General features: G+C 29.2%; 1 protein-coding gene across 3 annotated transcripts; it reads right to left on the bottom strand.

Moving 5' to 3' along the window:
• Positions 1-4,998: 4,998 nt before the first annotated feature.
• Positions 4,999-16,462, bottom strand: LOC117177899 (AP-1 complex subunit sigma-2). Of its 3 annotated transcripts, XM_033368974.1 has the most exons (6): positions 16,247-16,462; positions 15,999-16,177; positions 11,585-11,693; positions 11,299-11,436; positions 6,162-6,249; positions 4,999-6,020 (listed from the first exon to the last, which is right to left on the bottom strand). In XM_033368974.1, exons 1-6 carry the CDS (start codon positions 16,247-16,249, stop codon positions 5,944-5,946), a joined length of 594 nt encoding a protein of 197 aa, XP_033224865.1. In that variant the 5' UTR covers positions 16,250-16,462; the 3' UTR covers positions 4,999-5,943. The 3 variants fall into 3 exon arrangements, with proteins under 3 accessions (XP_033224865.1, XP_033224863.1, XP_033224864.1); XM_033368972.1 differs by lacking the exon at positions 6,162-6,249; XM_033368973.1 differs by lacking the exons at positions 4,999-6,020; positions 6,162-6,249 and adding an exon at positions 6,427-7,890.
• Positions 16,463-23,323: the final 6,861 nt, after the last annotated feature.

The following is a 23,323-nucleotide window of genomic DNA, read 5'->3' as shown; positions in this document are numbered from 1 at the left end:
CTGATTTGGAAATTTTTTGGCTTTCACATTTTGCCTTTGAAACATTTTTCAAAATCCTGCAGAAGATCTTCACACTTCTCGACCATTGTGAATGAAGGTGAACGAGCATTGCGAATCATTTCTACATATTCAGCTTCAGTTTCTATTCGTTCTAATTTTTTCAGCTTTTGCGAATATGTGCCAAAATTCCTATCGCACTCGCAATAGGAATGGCCTCGAACTGGCAACACATATTTAATCTCGCTTTGCAAATAATTGGACAATAAAACCAAAAAATGAAACACTGTGTAGTTTTTATTTTGTCCCGGACATGAGTCTGAAAATAATGTTATGCTGTTGAACTTATCTTTAGCAAATTCTTTTAATACCGCGTATTTGATAAAACTGCAAACAGAATTCGCAGCCTTCTTTACAATTCCCTCAAGAATAGGGAACATGTAACTCTGGTTCGTAGTATGTACATGTGCGTTAAATAGAAAAAGCCATGCTAAACGTAGGTAAAACTGCGCGGACACGAGTATTTTTGGTAGTGGAAAATTCTGTGCAAAATCCAATTCACAGCATAGACTATTATTTTCAGAGAGTATTTGCTTTTTTAACTTCAAATAAATTTCAGCATTGTTTTTGTGATTAATTACTTCTTCGTTTACCTCTCCATTTGTCTCGTTTTTGTAGCAAGTATTGCACACGTCAGTCTAGGTAATTTAAAACTGAAGCCAAAATTTCGGTTAAAATACTTAAAATAAACGGTTTGACTTATTGTCAATTTAGCCCCCGTTTTTTCTTTATAATATTTTCCTAATAATTTGTAAAGTTCTACAAGATTTAATGAAGGATTATCAAAATATTTTAGGTTGGTAGAATTTCGTTTGTAATTAGAACTGTGATGTGGAATTGATTCGCAATGCTCTTCAATCATTTTTTTTTTTAATTTTCTGTTAATTTAAGACAACTTTCGCTTACTCCACCTGCCAAATTTTTTAAAAGCTGCTTATTTAAAATCTTTTTTTGAACATTTTCAACTCTTCTTTTGCCCAAACATAGAAAAGCACAAAAAAATTTTACAAATCGGAACATTTCCTTCGTCAGTAGAAAATAAATATATCCAATGAATTAACCGTCCTAGTTTTTCACCTGCATTCGTTTGGATAGGATCCTTGCATTTTAACAATCCTCTGAGATACACATTCTGTTCATTATAGTTCCCGAGATTCCAAAAATTTGTATGTACATTTTCTTGTTGCGCATTTGAAAACTTTTGGTAACATTTTTCTCCACAGCAGGATTCAATAGGATTGAAAGATCTCTCTGGGATTAGAATATCTTTAGCAATACCGTCTTTTTTAGTTTTAGACTTTGTAATGTATTCTTTTCCCTAAAGAAATAACAAATAATGCTATTAACTTCGTCATTAAACATTTAAAATAATTACTTTAGACTATCTACATATTATATATAGTTCAGTAAAAGAATTATTTAAAAAATCAAGAATAAAAAAAGTCATAAAATATTAAATTTATGATTAAAATTTATTAAAAAATTGTATTGACAGTTTCCAATCGTACCTGATTTCTGGAACATTTCTTCTTATTTTTAATCCACGAATCATCATTTCTAGTTCTTTTCCTACATTGTTTCATTTTAATATCCTTTTTTTTAAATTAATATCCTCAAAAATATCTCAAAAATATCTCAAAAATCTCAAAAAAAATGCTTTTCCAACTATTATAAGAAACAATCACTTCGCTGATTCTATGATTTATTTGTAGAATTTCATAGAAGATGACAAAAAAAGTTACTGTTGTGCATTTGTTTTGGTAAGATTGACTTGACCTTCACGCCGTTCGCTGCAGCGCGTACGTAGCCGGCTAGGCACGTTTTTGGGCAGCGTCAAGATTACCGCTTGGATTTTAAAACATTCATAATTTTTGAACTATTAATCCAATTGATCTAAAACTTTCCAGAAAATTTCTTTGAACCTTAATGAACAACTTTATCAATGAAAGCTTTCCGTAGCTTAAAATTCGTTCGCTAAACGAGGCGCTTGAATGTTAAAATTCATGATTTTTGCATTGCCTCAAAAAAAAATTAATAACTTTTTTGTTTATTACAATATTCTCGTTTTTCTTTGTTAGATAGTTTCAGAAGACTTAAACACGTACTTTGCATCGGGGAAATCGGGAAATGATGAAAATTGGTTAAATTAGCGCGAGTTGAAGTGAAAAAGTATTGGAATTTTTCGTTTTCAAAAAATCCACTTTTTACCAATTATCTCAAAAACTACAAAACCTATAAATTTTTGCAAGAGGAAAAAAAGATGCGCCTTGAAATTCTCTACAAGTATCGTCTTTAAAATTGAAATTAGAAAGATTTTAAAAATTGACACTCAGGACAATACTTCTCAGGCTGAATCCGGCCGTGTCCCCTTTTGGTCGCCAACGGTTCAATTGAGCTAAAACTTTCTAGAAAATTTCCTTGAACCTTCCTGAACAATTTTCTTAGTAACAGTTTTCGCTTGCTCAAAATTCGCTCGACTCCCGAAACGTTGGAAGTTGTTTGTGTACGAATTATACACCGTCTCGGAGAAAAATTATTAACAATTTTTTAATAAACATTTTGAACTTTCGCTAAAGTCATCCGTCACAGAACATGGTAATGCACAATTGTTATAAGTTTTATTACAAAATATTAAAAACTTCTCATTTCATTGCGAATTAAAGTAAAAAAATTAAAAATATTTTGATCAGAGGAAAAAACAGTATTTCATCAAACATTCGAAAAATAAAAAAGCTACAACTTTTTTTATAAGGAGAAAAAGATGCGGCATCACATTTTTTGGGGGAATATATATGTTAAAAATTAAAATTCGAAACTTTATTTTCAAGTGCTCAGGGGCCTTCCCACTTGAGACAAATAATTCAATATCACCTTTTTTCATCCAAAACCTCAATTGTAACTGAAATTTTTTTCGATTTGTTTTTAAAGGTTGTCAAAGCACCTACGACCTTAACGATTACATTCTCATCAAGAAACTCGCGCTCGATACTTTGTGTCCATTTGAAAAACTTAATCAAGGTAATTTGTAAATCTTGTTCAAATCTACTAAGAACGTCTTAAATTGACGGATCTGTTAAAAACAAAAATGGCATATTTTTGAAAATGATTCAACTTTTTGAACTTTTGTCTAATTAATAAACTTCATGAGAATAGTTTCTAAATACATATATTTTATATCTAGTAGAAATTTGGGTTGATATTTCTCAACATATACAAAAAAAAAAATTTCCCTTTTTTTTATAAAGTTTTCAAAATGTAGAAAAGCATATAACTTTTTTAATTTTTATCGAATTTAAAAATGTCATCAGGATCATTTGCAAGTCTTTTTGTCATGTACCATCATCTATGAGAAATTTTGACAAAAATTTCTACAATTTGAAGAAACAAAAATGTCCAATTTCGACAGACATACAAACAGACAGACACCGATAAAATTTTATGATTTTCGGATTCTGTGCGTGCCAAAACGTAAAGATCCGTTAAAACCCAGAGATAAAAAATTTGGACGATTACGTTACACTTTCATGAATGAGAATGTAAAAATACAGAGTGATGGTAGGAATATTGTCGATAAAAAAATCAAACTTATGAAATTTTTTCGAATATGCAAATAAAAAAATGGGTAAAATCATACGAGAAGGTATAGATACGAAACACTAATCCCGTGATTTGTCTTTATATACTTTATTTTGGACGGAGATTAAAGCATAACTTATACTGGGCATTCCACTTTTATAATACAATATGTAAATTCTTAACATTAATAAATGTATACTTCAATAAAAGCTTCTTAAAAATCGAACAATGTGCAGATTACCATATACCTTGCCGATCTTATCCTAACGCACTTAGATGGTTTACTTAAAATGCGTTAAGAGCTCCCAATAAAAATTGACTGAAATCATTTATCATACAATCTTTAGTATAATATTACAAAAAAACTTTTCCTATAAAACTTTACGTAGCTTTGCATTCGGAGGCATAAATCACAATTCTAAATTTTTTGTTATCGAATAAAAACTCTAACCATAAAACACGTAGAATTGTGCGTCTAATCACAAATCAAGCTTACATGAAAATCCTAAAGAAACTAAAAGTGGAAAGCATAAAATTATATTTCTGTGTCTAACGGCTTATTTGAATCTAAATCATTTAAATTAAGTACTTGCTAACTTTACACTGAGATTAAAATTCAACCTTTATATTCCTCAAATATAATTAGCTGTCTGTTAAATACTTTCTCTTGCACAATATTTTATGTAAAAAAATTGATAGTCGGTTAATTGTATACAAATTGGAATGGGCACATTTCTAAAAATTGTCTATAATTTGAACATTTCTTTTTAAAACTTCATTAAGTGAAATATAACCATCTCTGCAATTCAAGGTACTGAAAATTTATATGTATAAACTTTTCATTGCTAATAACAAATACTATCAATATTATATTCCGTTTTATATTCCAGAGGACACAGAACTCTTGCACCTTTTTTTCTTATACGAATTATTACAGAAGCCCTCATTATTACGTTCACATCGATAACAGCGTCAAGCGACATTATACATTTAACCATATATTTTCGAACAATTTTTGCGCTAGTTCTACCTATCAAAATAATTAAGGTCATAATGTAATTTAATTTAATGTAATGTAATGTAATGTAATGTAAAAACATAGCCCACTATAAAACAGATTTTCTTTAATCACTAACCTCTTTCTTACGAGAATGTGAATTCGGTGTAAAAAGTCGAACATGATATGTAACAAACACGTCTTATTAAGTATTAAACAATTGAATTATTATCACGAACCTAATCAAGAAAGATAACCAACTTATCAAATACACTGTAAAAAATATTTCTGAAAATTACATTTTATTCTGTAACTTTTTCCTATGATTGTTGTGGGAAAATTACACGTTTCTTGTAAATTGACAGTGATTGTCAAAGGAATTTTACCATAAATGAATGAAATTTACAATGAACGTGTAATTTTCCCACAACAATCATATGACATAAAAATACCAGTGATTTTTGTTGGAATTTTACACTAAATTGTAACTTAAATAAATGTAGTTTCACAACGTTTATGTAAGCTTCCAACGATTAGTGTAATTTCACGCGCGGAGTGTAATGCGTTTTACAGCAGCCATGTAAAATTCCATAATCCTAGTAATTCCGTTGTTGAACGCTTGATGGCTTTTGAAAACCTGCGAGGCCTGCGAGTAAATTCAGTGCAAGATTGTGCAAAATTTTAGCAGCATTCGGATATATTTTAGAATTGAAATCGTGGATTGTGCTGGGTTGAGCGCATCACCAAGGCAAAGCGCAATGTGTTTTACTTAAATAAATTTGTTCACATGTTTAGCATGCTTGTGAAAAAAAAAATAATTTTCAAGCTTACCAAACAAAAAGTTTCATTTTTTCTGCGTAATAAAAACGTGACTCCTTTTATTTATAAATCTTATTATTCTTACGATTCGATTTAATTAAAACATACATTCAACGATTCAAAATACCGGGCTGGTCATTGCGTATGCGCAAAGTTTTACATACGGCGTTTTACAGCGTCACTGTAATTTCACAAGGCGATTGTAAAATTCCATTCTTCCAAAACTGCTTTTTACCATCTGTGTGCGATTTTACACTATCGTGTTATTTCTACCTAATTTTTGTAAATTTCCCACAGTAATCACTGGTATTTTTATGTCCTATGATCTTTGTGATAAAATTAGATGAAAATTTTTACAGCGTACCATCAACAAGAGCTGAATTGTCAAATTCAAAAAAATCGAGTTACCTTCCACCAAATTTCTTCTCATTTGCAAGAATTACTAATTTTATTAGATGAAACGTAATCGATGGCCTAAGGAATGTTTGCTGAATCTATAAAGTGACGATCGATCCAAGTGATGAACTTATCCCAATCCATGGTCTTCGAAAAATCCTTGAGGTGTTTCCTCCTGGAACAGAAAAAAATCAAAATTGCTCACTTGAAGTCGAAAAATATACTTTCTGTTTAAAATATGAATAGGGATCAATTAATTTGACGCTGCACATTATCTTAGATCAAAATAAGAGGGAAATATAAAACATACACGTACCTAGTTTGAAAAAGTTATCTTCTCGATGCAGCTTCAAATGATGTACTGAACCCTTTTCATATAATTCAAACATTGTTCTTACACAAAGCTGCAACGAAAATATGCACTCGACTTATTCTAAACACGATTTACGATTATTATGAGACATGCTGCATGATGGAAATGAGCTTTCAAACGAATTTCAGACTAAATTAAATTAGACATTAAATACTAAACTCTAAAGTAACACTCTTAGATAAATTGAGTGAAATATAGGTGAGGTTTATTGACATAGTGGTTGTATATTTAACATTAAAATTGACACAAATTGTTACATACAAAACAGATAGAAAGATTATTAAAAAGTCGATATTTAGTATATACAGAATTAGATTTGTTTCTTAATTGTTTTTAATTCTAATGAGTACAATTCTATCGCTAATTAGATTAATCTCTGGAATTTATAGGGTGGCCGCTTAAAAGCAAGAAAAAAATTACAGAGTTTTTTGCGGTTTGCAACCATTTTTCCCAGCCATCAACACTTCCAAATGCAAGTTAAAATTTTTTATTTTAAGTAATAAAAACTAAACTGTAAAATATAGCAGTCAAATTCAGCAACTACTAGTTCTAAAAGCTTCAAAATTAGGCTTTATTTCAAAATAAAATCTTCAGAAAAGTATTGAAAAGTATACAGTAAAAAATAGTATTTAAAAATGTTACATCCTTACATTTTTCTGATATTCAATTTAGAGTGGATCTTAAATTCATTAAAATTTGACTAAAATAAGATTTTAATTACGATATCAATTTTAAATAGTCTCATTTTGTACACTTCATAAACAAATTTCCCATACCTTTTGAAGGCTTCAATTAGAAACGTTTGCAATCTATCAGTGTCGTCTAATTATTATGAGCGTATGCATTTTATATTATGTGAAAGGCGACATTAATTTGTAAAGCTTTAATTCGAAATTTACCATTGTTTCACTATTAAGGCTTTCTGATTTGAAATAATAAAATTTTAATCAATGTTTCAATTTCAATTTGAAACCCGTTTAATTTTGAACAGATTTAGAATTGTTCATTTTTCAACCTTTCCACCGCTAATTATTATTCAATTATAAATATTATAGTTCAATTTCTAAAATCTTCCATTAAACAAGCCTTCAGAACTTTATTATAACATTTTTTAATCTGAAAATAAAACTTTTTATAAATTAAAAATTTTACTAGTCGAACTTTTCAAACTCAAAACAATTTTAAAGTGAACTCATTAAAAATTGTACAATTTCATGTGATGTGAAGTTAATCACATTTCAAGAGTTGGGTAAGGTTTTTCTACTAAAAATTAACAAAATTGCAGGTCCTAAAAAACTCTCGATCATTTCCCCGTTTTCTCGATCCAGCGACCACCCTGGAAGAAAGTAGGATTTCTTTACTAGTTTTCCTAAACTATAAAATATATTTCTTTGATCTACGACGCCTGAAAGACATCAAGATTTCGTACAAAAATATGGCAAAGTCAATCCAGACTAACATCTGTTGGGATTGGAAATCGAAGACAAATTTCAAGTGACAGTACGATGGTGTAGTTTTGCATTATTCTGCTGACGATTTTGTCCGAGGTTGATGATTCGGGCGGTCACTTTTAGTCACTTTGACGATGTCGGAATTTCCATAAGAGCCCTATTTGCTGCAGAGCAGACTATATAAGCCCTATTTCCCGCAGAGCACCATCGAGAGCTTCATCCTTTTTACAAAGAAACAAACACTAACTAGTCTAGTGAATTCTTTCTTTGAAACGGTGACCAACATTATTATCACGACTAACAACATTTTTAAAGAATCCCTGAGAAATTTTTTTTACAAGAGACTTTAACTGAATAACTGAAAGCTTACCTCAAAGTTCTTCAGGATGACTGCTTTAAATTTCAGAAAAAATTTTTCAGCTTTCAAACATTTTTCCCGAACATGTAATTTTCTAAATTTAAGCCTTCAAAACTTTAAAAATAAAAGCGTTCCAAGTGGAACCATTTTATATTTGAGACATTTACCATTTTTAAATTCAAAGGTTCAATATTGTAAAACTTATAATTGCATAGGTCTATCCAAGAATCGAACCTTTGAGAACGTTTGAGTACCTTTGAGCACATTTAAAAAAATCATAAACTTAAAAAAGTCAAATTGTACCACAAAATCACACAAAAAGGCTCAAAAGGAAGTATGTTTTAACAAAACAAAAAACACAGATTGACTTTCTTGAGTATTTGATTTTAAAAAACAGTTTTTTTTAAACATACTTTTTTTAAGTCTTCTTGTCCAATTTTGTTATACATTTTGACTTTTTTAGATTTGTGTTTTTTATGTATTTTCAAATATTATAATTGTACGTTACAGTTTCAATGTAAAAGCCCACGGTAATGGATACTATTTCAAAATAAAACATTTAAAATGTAAAAATTTTAGAAAAACAGCCTTCGATATAGGAATAAACTCAAATTTAAATACATAAAATAGGATAATCTCTGAATAGGGAAAATTCAAATTTTTACATCTACAAACGAGAAGACGTTCGAAATTAAATAAATGTAAATTTGAAGCATCTACAGTTGCACTATATCAAATAAATTGATATACTAAAGCATTAAAAACTTATCAAATAGTTTTCAAAATGAAAATGTCGAATTTGAAACGAATAAATTTAAAATCGTCTATCCATTTTAAATACTTTATAAACGCTGTGAATGAAAAATGATTTAAATGTCAGATTCAATGATTTCAAACACTACTAATTGTAAGCTTTCTCAATAATAATTCTTTAATGTTCTGGGTTCGGAAAATTTGTAAATTACAGTAAATTACCTACAACCATCTACAACAAATATTTCAGTACTTTTAGAAATTTTACTTTATAGCACTTTGTTTTTAAAAATATTTCTAGTTTTTTTGTAGTTTCTTGTAAAATTTTTTTCACGGAGGGAAACATACGAAAACTGAACTAAAATATTTGAAACAGTCAAAATTTAATGTAATAGTCGCACTCCTTAATTAAAAAAAAAAATAACTTCCCTATTCTTATCTATCAATTGTAACTAAAGTTGTAACCCTTTAGTGCCTCTATTCTGTTTAAACTGTAAAATTGTTAAAAAAGAAGAAATATTTACTACAGAAATCACAAAAGAATAGCACACACATCACTAGGCACGAAATGGTTAATAACTTTTATAGAATATAAACTATATTTTCTATAAAGGGACAAAAAGTTAGTTAAAATGTGCTCAGACATCTTTGAAATTTATTTGTCCTCTATGCTAAATTATTTCTGGAAAAACTAAAGGGAATACATAAAATTACTAAAAATTACTTTCTAGAAAGTTATTTTTTTCTGTTATTGGTTGTTACGTATAATTTTATTTACAACACTAACAGCATCGCATATTGATATTAAAGAATAAGTTAACTTGATAAAGATCGTTTATTGAAGTCTTAAAACATACATATACATTGTCAAAATTATGATTTTGCGCAGCAGCATTGCCATATTGTAAAAACAAATAATGCTCTCGAATTTCAACGCTGTTAAATTTTCAGTTAGAAAAATTTTTTTAAACACGAAAATTATTATATCGAAAATTTATTCGACTTCAGTTTATTATATCTTTGAGAAAAAAGTTAAAATGCCATTAAATAAGCATTTGACCGATGAAAAAAGAAGCCTCGAATTAATTACATCACAAAATTTTCTACCAAAAACTCCAATTCGTAAATCGGTCAAAGAAAAACATTATTAAAAATATTCATTTTATTTCGTGACATTTGTTTAATTGATTCAAATCTGTTTCAAATGGCAAATACTAGATAAAAGAGAAGACTTCACTAAAAAAGCGCTTCTATATAATTCTGTAACTGTTAAATAATTAAAACTGTATTCTGAATTACAGAATAAACTCTTTTATGAAATTGAGCATTTAAAAAAAAACTGTATGAAACTTGGAAGATATTCTTCATAGTACATCAGCAAATGAAAAATGGAGACCGATAGAATTAATCGATATGTGAATAATAATTTTATGAGAATTATGATAATGCTGATACGCTAAGCAAATACAAATTCCATTCTGAGAATACTGATTCTAGAAAAGCGCGACAAAAAAATGATAAAATGAGAAATATGTAAGCTCATTTTGGGCGCTTTGATTTTCCATTATAACACAAAATAACACATTGACATGCGCCTTCTTGCATAATTGTTACAACTAAGTTGATCACAGACACATGCATACTGATCCATGCATACGACAACACATTTTTACGAAATTTTAGGAAGGATATTAATTGCACCCAAATTATTGTACATCTGACCAAGGATTTCAAGTCTCATTGAGCGCCATTGCTATTCTAATGCAATCAGTTTTGTCGAAATTACGAAATTCCATTGGTAATATAACACAAATATAAATTATATTATGCATGCGGTAATAACAAGGTCCTTAATTTACAAAACATGTATTCTAAGTTGATTTGTTTAATTTGTACCCTGTTATTTGTAGGGAAGGTTATGACATCAACAACACGAAAGAATTAATGCAAAAGTTGCAGCGTTTTCATGCATGTAGCGAATCTTTGCTTCATTTACAATTTAATTATTCGAATTTTGATTTCTTTGCTTTAAGTACTTTCTATTCGCAGAAAAAAAATTAATATTTATAAATACGCAATTTTTTATTGGAATAATTATTCTCTGAAAGAAAACTTTAGCCAATAAAGCGTGGTTTAAAAAAGAACCATTAAAAATGAAAGTTTGATTATTGCTAGATTAAATAAATAAAATGCACATAAAAAATAAAAGACTAATTTGGCATCTGAATTCAAGCATTAGAAATATTATGAATAATGATAGACTTTCGGAGTCGAAATCAGGTCAAGTTGAGCAATAGTCGTCATTAAAATACTGAAAGCCATATTACGCGGATGACAAATTTTTAAGAATCACATTCTTAATACTTTTGTTTCAAGTGTTCTCAAAGCTAAAGTGTTTCGAAAGCTCAACATGCCAAAACAATCTGGATTTTGAAAGGTGAGTGGAAATATTAAATGATGAAATATCGACATTAAGTGAGACAAGTTACAATTCAATGGGTACATCGCCATGACTAACCTCCTGTAGAAGATCCTGGGCGGCGATGGCTTTCAAGACGTTCTTCTTACTAGTCTCCTGTATCTCTCCGCCGACCAACAACTCGTCCAAAATGAAGTACGCCTTTTCAAAGTTGAAAATGATGTCCAGTTCACAAACCTACACAAAATAGAGATGTTAGTACAACTGTTTTTGTTTGTTTGCAGACAACTGTGCTATAAAAATGAATCGACGAAGTAATATATTATTTATAGTGTTAACGATTTAAATTTATAATGTAGAAAATTGATTATTGAAATGTACGTACACTTCCAAAGTATTTGTCCAAAAGTTCTACGTATCGGTGTATGATTTCCAAAGTGAGCAATTCGTTATCGTTTTGTTCAATTGCACAGCAAAAGTAAAGACTCGCGTATCTGTAAAGAGATGCATTTTTATTCATAAAATATTTAAATTAACACTTGTTTAAATTAATTACTTATAATTTAAGAAGTTAAATTCATATTCAGCCAAAATGAACATTCTTTTTTAACATCCAACATTCAAATATAATAACTGCGAAATTGTGAAAATAAACAAAAGTTATTTTCCCCTTAAAAACGAGGAATATAAAGACTAAATCTGGACAAGGCAGTCTTAAATGACTCCATTAAAATTTTAATAAACCAAAATAACAAAAGAGGAAAGAAAAAGAAAGGCAACCTCTAAATTCTCTTCCATCAACAACCTTTAACTACGAAATTCTTAGAAATTAAAACCCTAATAATCTCGAGCCAGCGTCTATTCGTCTCTTACTTGGTCTAAAAAAAAGTATTACAACACCGAGGTTTTTTATTTGACTTTTTTATTCGACTACTGCGAAGCGTAGAAAAAAACATGGGAACCTTTAGAAAAATCCACTCTCTATTTAAATTCCAAATATGAAAAATAAAAAAATTAGAAAATTTTGGTTATTTAGACCCCTATGTTTTATCGGACTAAGAGAATAACACTTTTCCCTATATCCGATTTTTTTCGGGCGACTTAAATTGAAGCTCTTGGCATGCAGAAATTAGAAGAATTGAGATAAAAAATAAGAGCAATATGGAAAACTTGGTTAATTAGACCCTTATGCTGGACACTTTTCTTCTAGTGCAATTTTCTTCGTGAATGGGTCAAACTGAAGATCTTGGCATATAAAATTGAGATAAAAACTAAAATTTTCTATGCTTTAGGTTTAATATTAATATTGTGCAATGTCTATGATAAATGAATGCCTTTTCTTTTCTTTTAGTCCGATTTTATTCGTAAAAGGTTTAAATTGAAGCTCTTGACAATTTGTAAGAATTTAATTTGAATCTTGCAAAAAATTATTGGAAAAAACGCTGAGGGGAGCGAGTAAATTTCCTTTAAATATTTTCAAAGAAACCACCGCAATGTCGTCAATTTTTAACTTTTTTTAAATGTTCCAATGGATTTTGGAAGAAGGCGATATTTCTACCAAAATCTAAAAGAAAATCAAATAACTGCATATATTAGATTAAAAAATACAACACTTTTAATATAAGTTTTGAATATTTTTTGGTAATTCGCGACTTGAGCATGGACTACCTGGCCAATTTGAAACGAATTCGGCCCGATAGATTCTTAGTTTTCTCAGGTATTTTTGTTTAAATTTCTAAGATCATAGATATTATGAAAATGCTGACAAAAAAGAATCCCGTCTTTCATTCGTATGCATTTCAAGATTAAAAAATTGCAGAGTGAAATAGTAGCTTTTTTCTGGGATATCCTGAAATAATATTTTCTGCCTTTAAAACGTTTCCTCATTTCTCCTCTGTTTTCGAATTCGATTCAAAACTACACAGGCATTAATATCAATCTTATAGGAGCATAAACATGATCCACCGATACCACTATTGACACCTATAAATAATTATAACAGTTATGTTCATCATCAGAAAACTGAAGAAAAAACAATAACAAGTAACGAATTATCGTTGGAATTTTACATTATAACACGTAAACTACTCATTTAAAATAAAAAAATTTGGGTAGAATTTATTTTTCTTTTAATAAAAGTAGTTCTTGAAAAAGTTGTACTTTCGATTTGAAAACAAAATATTTTCCTAAAAGTTACACACATTTGAATCATGACATCTATTTTAAACAAATCACAATCTTCTTTTTTATTTATATATTTCTTGATCTGATTCAGATATTCGGAAAATATGACAAAAACGTATTCTAAGATGCCTAACTTTAAAAATTGTTTAAAGATTTTTTCCTACAATAATAGAGATTTTGTCTTAAAAACGTGTGAAATGATAGAAAATCATGCTAACGGACGTCCCCGAACTCTTCGTGTGTGGAATAATTAAACAAATTAAATTTGGTTAAATGTGATTAATTTGGGTATTTTGAGGAATATTTTCAAAGAAATTAAAACTGGGACCATTTTTTGAAATTCTTTGTACTTTGAAATTTTTTGAACCTAAGAACTTTCTTCATATGTAAAAAATCGTCCTCAAACTTCGAGAAATGCAAAAGCCGACAGTAAATTACGTTTATGTACGTTTTTTGTCATCTCGCAGATATTTTAAATATAAGAAAAGTTCTAAGTTCAACAAATTACAAGGTCATGTCAAAAAATGGTTCCAGTTAATTTCTTTGAAAATAATTTTTCTCGAAATTCCTACTTAAGTTGAGTACATGAACGTACTTTATGGTCTTCTGATACTTTTTGCAATGTTTCACACCGATATTATATTTACAAAAAAGTTCTTAAATTCAATTAAAAAAATTCAGTGAACTGAAAAAATGAGGTCGGTAATATAGGGATCTGAGTGTCATCTTTTAAACACGCGCAACAAATCATCGCCACTCTGTTAATTTTCAACGTTTTAAATTATTTTCGACGTAAGAGAAGACATTATAGGGAATTTTTTGCGTAATTTTTTTTTATTGCAAATGCAAAATGTTACAGCACTACTATCGTGAAGCTTTAATAACCCGATTCAATAAAAATTCAAAAAAAAAAATTAGTTAAATCTTTCGTAACTATTTAAAAATAAATATTTTGAACAAGCTGATACAAATCACTAGAACAGCTTTTCACTTAAATTCCTTGCTCATTCAGCATCATCGGCATTACTTTACTCTGACATTTAAACGCTCTACACTGCAATAACCTAGCTTTTCAAATACGCTTTCGTTTCGGCCTGCACTACTGATTAATAATTTTATTTGTATTATTTTATATGATCATATTTAAATAAGGCGGCCAATAATTGGAGGGGGGGGGGTAACGAATGTACCGATTACCCTAATTAGTTAAACAAAGATAATCTTTTTGGTTAAAATCGGAACGTTTTGGTAGAAAATGCGTATTTTTTATTCAAATCAACTGTTCTAAATGAAAAATTGAAATATTTTTGGATAAAATATCAACTAGGAGAGGCCACTCTACAGTAGATAATGATCCTACAATGGATAATCATTCATTTAAAATTCTAATGTATGTAAAATAATTACTTCAATGTAAGTAATAATTCAGACACGATACGTGGTAATATAGTAAATTAGAATATATTATTTTACTTACATTCTACTTATAATGAATGATTATCTACGATAGGACGATTATTTACTGTAGGGTAGTATCTCCTATTATATTTTTCGTTCAAAATTCATCTTTTTGGTTCAAAATTAATTTTTTCAGCTGGAAACTCAACAATTCCGTGTTTGGGAGATAATTGATCTTTTTAGTAAAAACTTCAACTAGTTGGTATGAAATTTATAGATATATTTTAACTAAAATTATTTTGTTTGTTAGAAAATCAATTTTTTAGGTTCAAAGCGCAAATGATTGGTTGAAAATGAACTTTTTCGTAGAAAATTTAACTGTTTTATAGAAATATCGTTTCTTTGACTGAATATTTAGCAATTCAATAGAAAATTTAACTATTTAGTTAAAACTTGAATTGTTTTGTTGCAAGCTCGTTTTTTTGGCTTGAAAATTCAAAGTTTTGGAGGATTTTTTTCCTTTATTGACTGATAAATCTTTTATGGTTAAAAATTCGCGTATTTTTACTTGAATTTTCTTAGTACAGATTTCACGTTCTTTGGTTGAAAATGAATCTGTTTCGGTTGAGGATTCACCAAATTTGTTGAAAATTGGACTTTTTAGTTCAATTCAACTCTTTTTATGAAAAATGAAAATATTTCCTTCGTTAAAATATTAACTATTACACTATTTGTTGAGAACTGAACTGTTTTGGTTGAAAGTTCAACCACTCGGTTGGAAATTGAACTACCCTTATAAGTAACGCGTTACTTTCGAACACTGTATTTTACTCTTATATAATTATTTTTTAGAAGTCAATAGTGGTATCAGTGGATCATGTTTATGCTCCTATTAAGTTTGATATGCATAGCTGTGTACTTTTTAATCGAACTATAGAATAAAACAGAAAAAATTGATGAAAAAACAGTCATTGCGACTATAATATTTCGGAAAAAGGAATTGCCACGATTTCAGTTTCTGTAATTTTTGAAGCTCAAAATGCATACGAATAAAGAACCTAAATTCTTTTTTGTCACCATTTTCATCATGCAGATTGAATATATATGATCGTTTGAAGCTCCGTGTTTATAATGATAAGTTAATAAAGCAACCAATGCATGCGTTTCACTTGCAAAAAAGAATCATATTATGTAATTCAGTTTAAAGGCTTTCTCACCTTTTGTAAACAACTTTGACATCCTTCCACTCGAGAAAACTTGACATTTTTGGTTTCCGAGCCAGAATCGTCGTTATTAACTCTCGAGTGATCTTCTTCTTGAGTTTGTCAGGATGTGCGACATACCATTTCTGTAATCGCAATTTCCCTTGGCGACTGAACAACAACATGAATTGCATCTGGAAATAATAAATACGGGATAAAAACACTAAAACTCGATCAGGAGACAAATCTCAACAAATCCTCACCATTTTGAAGGCGTGCTGATTGTTACCTAATTCTAAAAACTGAGGTTAATTACGTTCTAAAGTACAACAGTAAAAGTTAGATCCAAAATCACACACACTCAGCACCCTTTTTCGGGTGATATCACCTTTTGTTTGTGATATCACCACGTAGCATTAAAAAATATTCCGCACAACAAAAAGTCCACGTCCACCACTCTCACAACAAAATGAGGTTAGGTAAGGTGCATTGTGACGTCACGCTCCGTCGATAAAATCAATTCCTAACAGAGAAATAAAGCGAAATCAAGATAAAGAATATTCAATAGACAATAAAGAATAAGTCAATAAAGACAATAAAGAATATTCGAGTTTCCAAAGGTATTTCATAACCTCATTTCTCTTTTTATCGCACTTGGACGTCTTCATACATTTGAAAAAACCCTAGCATGAAAAACCTCCGGTTTTATTTTCAGGCGAGAAAAACGCAAACAAATCTGTGATGAACGAGGATTTCTTCAATAATTTACCGGATTAATTCAATAATTTACAGGATTTCTTCAATAATTGCTATGTAAGGATAGGTAAAAAAATGTATATGCAATATCGCAGGATGTTCAAAAGTTAGTCGAAACTTACCTTATGTTTTTCGCAAATTAAAGTTTCATGAAATTATATGTAATCACTTTCGTATGAAAAATATTATCTGATAGTAATTTGCAACAAGAAGAAATTATTTTCCAAAAATTATTAGATTGAAAATAGTTTGGTAAAAAATTAAAATGATAATGTGTGTATTTTATATATCACAGTTTTGCTTCGACATATTTAATTAATCTAAATTACTTTAGTTTTAATCGAAAAATTAATTACACTTTTTCAACATGGTGTACACTCTTTCTCTGCAATATCCTATCAATTAAATCCTTGCAGATTCATGCTATCTTTTACAATCCGTTGTAATCCCTCTCACGAAAAACCACCACACAAAAATCTGTATATTAATAAATAATAATACAATATTGAAAGCATTGGCGCAAAAAAATAGAGAAACTACAAAAAATTGATTTAGTTATTTATTTAACGTATAGGATTTCAAATTATTTCAAGGATTTTACAGAATTCCAAGCGTAAAAATATTTCAAATGTATAAATGGATTTTAACGAATTTAAAGGAATTCCATAGGATTTCAAACGATTTCGTCAGCTTTCATACAAAATTCACGGGATTTCAAAGATTTCCAAATGTATCAGGAGATTTTAAGAGATTCCGTAGAATTTCTATGGATTTTAAGGCTTTTAAAACTATTTTATGCGATTTCCAAACATTTTAACTAATTCAAAAGGGTTGCAAGAGGTTTAAGAATATTTCCACAACATACAAAGAATTTGGAAACATTTCAAGGGATTTTAGAGGGTTTGACAGATTCCCAAACGTTTCCGGGGATTCTAAGGGATTTCAAAATTTTAAGGGGATGTCAAAGAATTTTTTAAGATTTCCACAGATTTGAAGAGATTTCTAAATAACTTAAAACAATTTCGAGGGAATCCTAGCAAATTAAAATAGTTTAAGTGATTTTAAGTTATCTGAAGGAATTTCACAAGATTTAATAGCTTTTTATAAAAGAAATTTAATTAAAAAATGCAAACGATTCCAGATACATCAGATCCATAACGGTTTCTTCTTTCTTCAGTCATGATTAATTTTCGTTAAATATTTCAGCAAATTATCACCAATATGGTCGCTTTTACGGCAAGACCGTTGCTAAAATATTGAATGAGAAATTTAGTTAATAAGTTTATTTTAATTGATAATCAAGGGATTTCAAATTATTCATACTTGTTTTATACATTTTTACGAATTCCAAATATTTCAAGGTATTTTAAGGGATTCCAAAAGATTTCATCGGTTTTTAAGAGATTTAAAATTTTTCAGGATTTCAAGGAATTTTGAGACGTTTCAAGGGATTTTAGAGGGTTTTGAAGATTCCCAAAAATTTCCGAGGAATTTAAGGGATTTCTAGATAACTTTAGAAAGTATGCGAAATGAAATTTCAAGGAATTCCTAGCGATTTAAAATATTTCAATAGATTTTAAGGTATCTCAAGCAATTTCACAAGAGTTAGTGGTTTTCTAAAGAGAAAATTAATTAATAAGTTTAACTTAATTTATATTCAAGGAATTTGAAAAAATGCTATAGGATTTTGAAAGATTTCAAGAGATTTCCAAACGTTTCAGCTAATTATAAATAATTTCAACGGTTTTCAAGATTTACAAATATTTAATTGGATTTGAAGGAATTTCGAAACCTAGACTAGAGGGTTTCAAAGATTTCCAAATATTTCTGATAATGTTAAGGGATTTCAACAATTTTAAGAGGTACCAAAGAATTTTGAAAAATATATTAAATAAAATGAAATTTCAAGGGATTCCTTGCGATTTCAAATGTAGAAATGAATTTGAAGATATCTTATGGAATTCCACAAGATTTAAAGGATTTTATTCAATCTCTGCGAATTTCAAAGATTTGTTGGGATTCCGTGGTTTTTAAAGAGAAATTTAATTTATAATCAAGGCATTTTAAATGATTTATAATATTGTTTAAGTGGATTTTTACCAATTCTTTAAATTTCAAGTGATTTCGTCGAATTCTAGAGAATTCTATGGAATCAATTCACTTTTATTTCAAGTTATTTCTACGGATTTCAGAAATGTCAAAGCATACGAAGGAATTAAAAAAAATTCAAAGGATTTACCCCCCCCCCCAATAATTTGAAGACATTAAACAAATTTCTTGATATTTTTCGACCACATTCACAATATTTTTTTAATGTTGCGAAAAATAAAAAATGTGGGGTTTTGCCGAAAACCTTATGTATTTTTTTCTTCTGTTTTTGAAAATGTTATAAGAGGATGTTCTGAAAAACCCACATTCCTTATTTTTTTAAATATTATTACAAAGTTTTTGCTTGATGAAGGGATTCTATCAGCTTCATAAGGGACGATTTGATTTTATAAAACCAAAATTCTCTTTACCACAAAAATGAATTAGCCCGATAGAAAGTTACATGATATAAAATATAAGTGTAGTTTTTTTGTGAAAATCTACTTTTTATATTATTAAAAAATCGTCGCATCACCACTTTGTAAATTTTAAACGTTTTTTTTTTTTATTTTCCAATGGAATATCGGTAAATTTCCTCTAAAAAATAACATATTTTTCGTTGAGAGATTTTCCAACTTGAAGTGTAGAACTTGCAAGTGTAGAACTTGCATGATTTAAAATAGATTTGACCCATATAAAAATCTCAATAATAGGATTTTTTTAATTTGTTGTATGAGGGAAATAATTATAAGGAATTTGTATGCGATTTTTTATTGTGAATAAGCAGGGGAAAAACGAAAAAATCTCTTATTCAAATTATCAGTTTCTAAAGATTGCTAAAAACGGTTGCTAAAAATTTATTTCCTTTTTTCCTCGATTTGCAAGTACTATCTCAGCTTCGTAAACATACATTTTTTATTTTAATTAGAAACTTAAAAAAAAATTATATTGAGATATATGCAAAGAATGAAAATTTGTATTTTTCAGTTTTGGACTGTAAAAAATGTTTATTCTAATGGAAAATAGAAGATCCTGATTGGTTATAATGGCATATAATTTAGTATAAATAGCATACAAAATTTTTTGTGGTAACGCAAATTGCTTTGCATCACAGTTACCCAAAACTAAGTCCCACGTTAGAGTAACTTTACTAAAAAAATTTAACGTTCTGAGTAACGCGTTACTGCATGCCCACAAATACTAGCGTTTTGTGTTCCGACCATTTCTGTAAAGAGAGTTTCATACTCTATTTTAATAGAAAACGTATAATACCAGGAGCTCTATCAATTAGATACTCAAACGAAACACAAAGAGATAAACTGATAGAAAGGCTTCATCTCACCAATTTTAAAAGTAAGAAGCTGTATCTTCGTCATCGTTAATTCCGAAAATTTCTCTAAAGTCTCAGTATAATTATCTCAAAACTTTATCCTTCCAGATAATTCACAAGACTACCTTATTAAATAAGCGAATGAATCCATTCAGGAAGTAGACCTTCGTAGTCATAAAAACTAGTGAAACACGAGACTCCATTGAGTAAATAGCGAAATCCTCTCTTTTTTTTTGTAATTGAAAATGCCCCTGAACTGAGTATTATACTTGAAAATGACGAAAGTAAGGAAGTAAATAGTAAATTAAATTTTGTTTACAATCGTAAGCAGAAATCACAGTTCGTTCCTTTTTTCCTCTTAAATTAAAAGAAATTCTTTAAAATACTTCAAATTGAGCATTCTAAATCTTTTTCCATTTTTTCCACAAAGATTTGATTCATATTTTAACAATAATAAATAGAGAATTAAAACATTAGAAAACGAGACAATTTCAAGGCGATTTTCTTCGACGATAGTAACAGGATGCTATGTTAAACATTTTACAAAATTGAAATTCTGGTCTTTGAATATTAATGTTCCGGGAAAAATTGGCCAACTTTGAAAATTAATTTTTGCGGCCACTCTGGTATGTTCTTGTTGGTAATTTATTTGTATTGCATTTTTTAAACTTGTTTCTTCCTGAAGATTATGGTTTTAGTTAAAATTTTGGTTATTTGTTTGAATCTTCAACACTTTTGTTTAGAATTTTTCCTTTTTGGTTGAGAATTCAACTTTTTTGTTGATAATTTACCTTTTCGGTTTGAAAATTCAACTATTTAGGGAAAAAATTAACTTATTGTTTAAAATTTAACTATTTTATTTTATGTCGTTTTTTTCGCTTAAAAAATTCATTTGATTTAGTAGAAATTAATTATTTTTTGGGTAACAATGAAACTGTGCGGTTGACAATTTATCTTCTTTGGTTGGGATTCGTCTGTTTTGTTGGAAATTCGACTTTTTTGGTTTAATTCTGTTTTTCTTTTAATATAAAATTTTTTGATTGAAAATTAAACTACTTAGCCGAAAGTTGAACCACGTTCTTAAAAAATCGCTTTTTCGTTGAAGATTCATTCTTTTAGTTGAAAATTCATGTATTTAGTTGAAACTTTTTTGTTTGTTAAAGATTTACTTCTTTTTCGTTAAAAAGCACCTTTACGGAAATAACAAAAACAATTTTTTGTTAATTGAGTTTTTAAGGTTGAAAATTTAACAATTTGGATGAACTTTTTTTCTTGGGTCAATGAAAAATCTTTATTTGTAAAAAACTCGAATCTTTTTTAGTTGGAAATTCAATTGCTTGGTCGAACGTTGAACCACATTATTAAAAAATCATTTTTTTCATTAAAGATGCATTATTTTAGTTGAAAATTCATTTATTTATTTGAAAATTTTCTGTTTGTTAAAGATTTACTTGTTTTCGTTAAAAAGCACCTGTTCGGTCGAAAATTCACTTTTTTCATGAAAATTAATATTATTGGCTTGTAAACTCAACTATTTTACAGAAAAATCGTTAAAAATTTAAATATTTTTCCGTATATTGCATTATTTTGTTGAAGATTTAACAATTTGGATGAACTGTTTTTCTTGGGTCTATCAAAAATCTTTATTTGTAAAAAATTCGAATCTTTTTTAGTTGAAAAGTCAACTATTTCTTTGAAAATTCATGTATTCTGTTGACAATTCGCCTTTTTCTGTAGAAATGTAATATTCCCGGCGGAAAATTTGGTGGAATGTTTGGTGTAAAGAATCTTCACGTTTGGTCGAAATTAAATCTTCTTGGTTTAAGATAACTATTATATGTTTTTTCTTTTTTTAATGAAAAATCTTTTTTTGTTAAAGCTTCGAATCTATTTTAGTAACAAATTCAACTGTTTCCCTGAACCATTTGAAATATGTTATCCCTGAACGAGCTGGAAAAGGGAAATAAGAGAAAATCCACAACGGTAGACAGCTAAAACAAATTTGTTAAACAGAAAAATAACTGGGTATATAGTTTGTGGAAAAGTTCTTAAGAAAATGCAAAATATCCACATGATATAAAAAGTTTAAAAAAATAAATGGAGTCCCCTTTTTACCTGAAATTGAACTACTGAACCGCTGTGATCCCAGTAAATATTATAATATATTACGTAACATTGTTAATTTCTCGTTAATTAAACTAAGTGATCGATATATTATAAATCTTATTATTTGTCATTTCAGTTGGTGTCGAGATTGTCTTAGCACATCAAAAGCTAGAGCAATCGGTAAGTCCAAAATCGAAAAAGCGTAAACTGCCTGTAAGTGAAACAGCACACGACAAAATTCTTCACGATCACCATTATTACAGTACTTTAGAAACTGAGAAGGAGAAATTTAAAAACTGTCGAAAAAACTAGATTCAGTACAGAGAGAGAACAAAACGTTAAGACAGCTGGTGAGACGTCTTACAAAAAGAGTAACTTCCCTATCAGAGGTAGTGAAAGAACTAGAGGCTAAGGAACTGTTGCCCAATGGTAAACATTCTTCCTCTAAATGTTTTTCGACAGGATTGAAGACCACTGAAAACGGAAGACGGAAGAAAAAAATGCAAAACCCAGGCCCACAACGCAACCTTCATGAAAGAAAGGCTTACATGGGTTAGAGTAAAGGAGGAGGGTCGGTAAGGCCGGTTTTTGGCCTAATTTATTTTTGGACCAAAAAATCTGAAAAAATCATGGTAGTATCTTATAAGTATCCCGAGTCGATTGCAGGCTAAACGGACTACCCTCCACCCCCCAGCCACCCCTACAAATATAGGAAACACCACTACCCACCAACTGTATTTTCGAGAAATTTGACACTCTTAAACATGTATTCTGAGGTTAGCTCGGGTTTACTATGGTTTTCGGGGTCGCCGAATACAAATCTGGCGTCCTTTGACTTTTATCACGTCAAGTTCAAGGTCATTGGAAGGTCTAATCGAAAGAAAACGGTAAAGAAATCCAAAAAAATACGATATAGGTTTTTGGAGTCGCTAATTACGAATCTGGCATCCGTTGAACTCTATCGCTTCAGGTTCAAGGTCATTTGAAGGCCAAATCGAGAAAAAACGGTAAAAAATTTTTTTTTTAAATATGTTATAGGTTTTTGGGGTCGCTGATTACG

This window comes from Belonocnema kinseyi, chromosome 8 (assembly GCF_010883055.1).
Source record: "Belonocnema kinseyi isolate 2016_QV_RU_SX_M_011 chromosome 8, B_treatae_v1, whole genome shotgun sequence".
Taxonomy (NCBI): Eukaryota; Metazoa; Arthropoda; class Insecta; order Hymenoptera; family Cynipidae; genus Belonocnema; species Belonocnema kinseyi.
The sequence above is the reverse complement of the archived record's forward strand: the minus strand, read 5'-3'. Positions and strand labels throughout refer to the sequence as shown.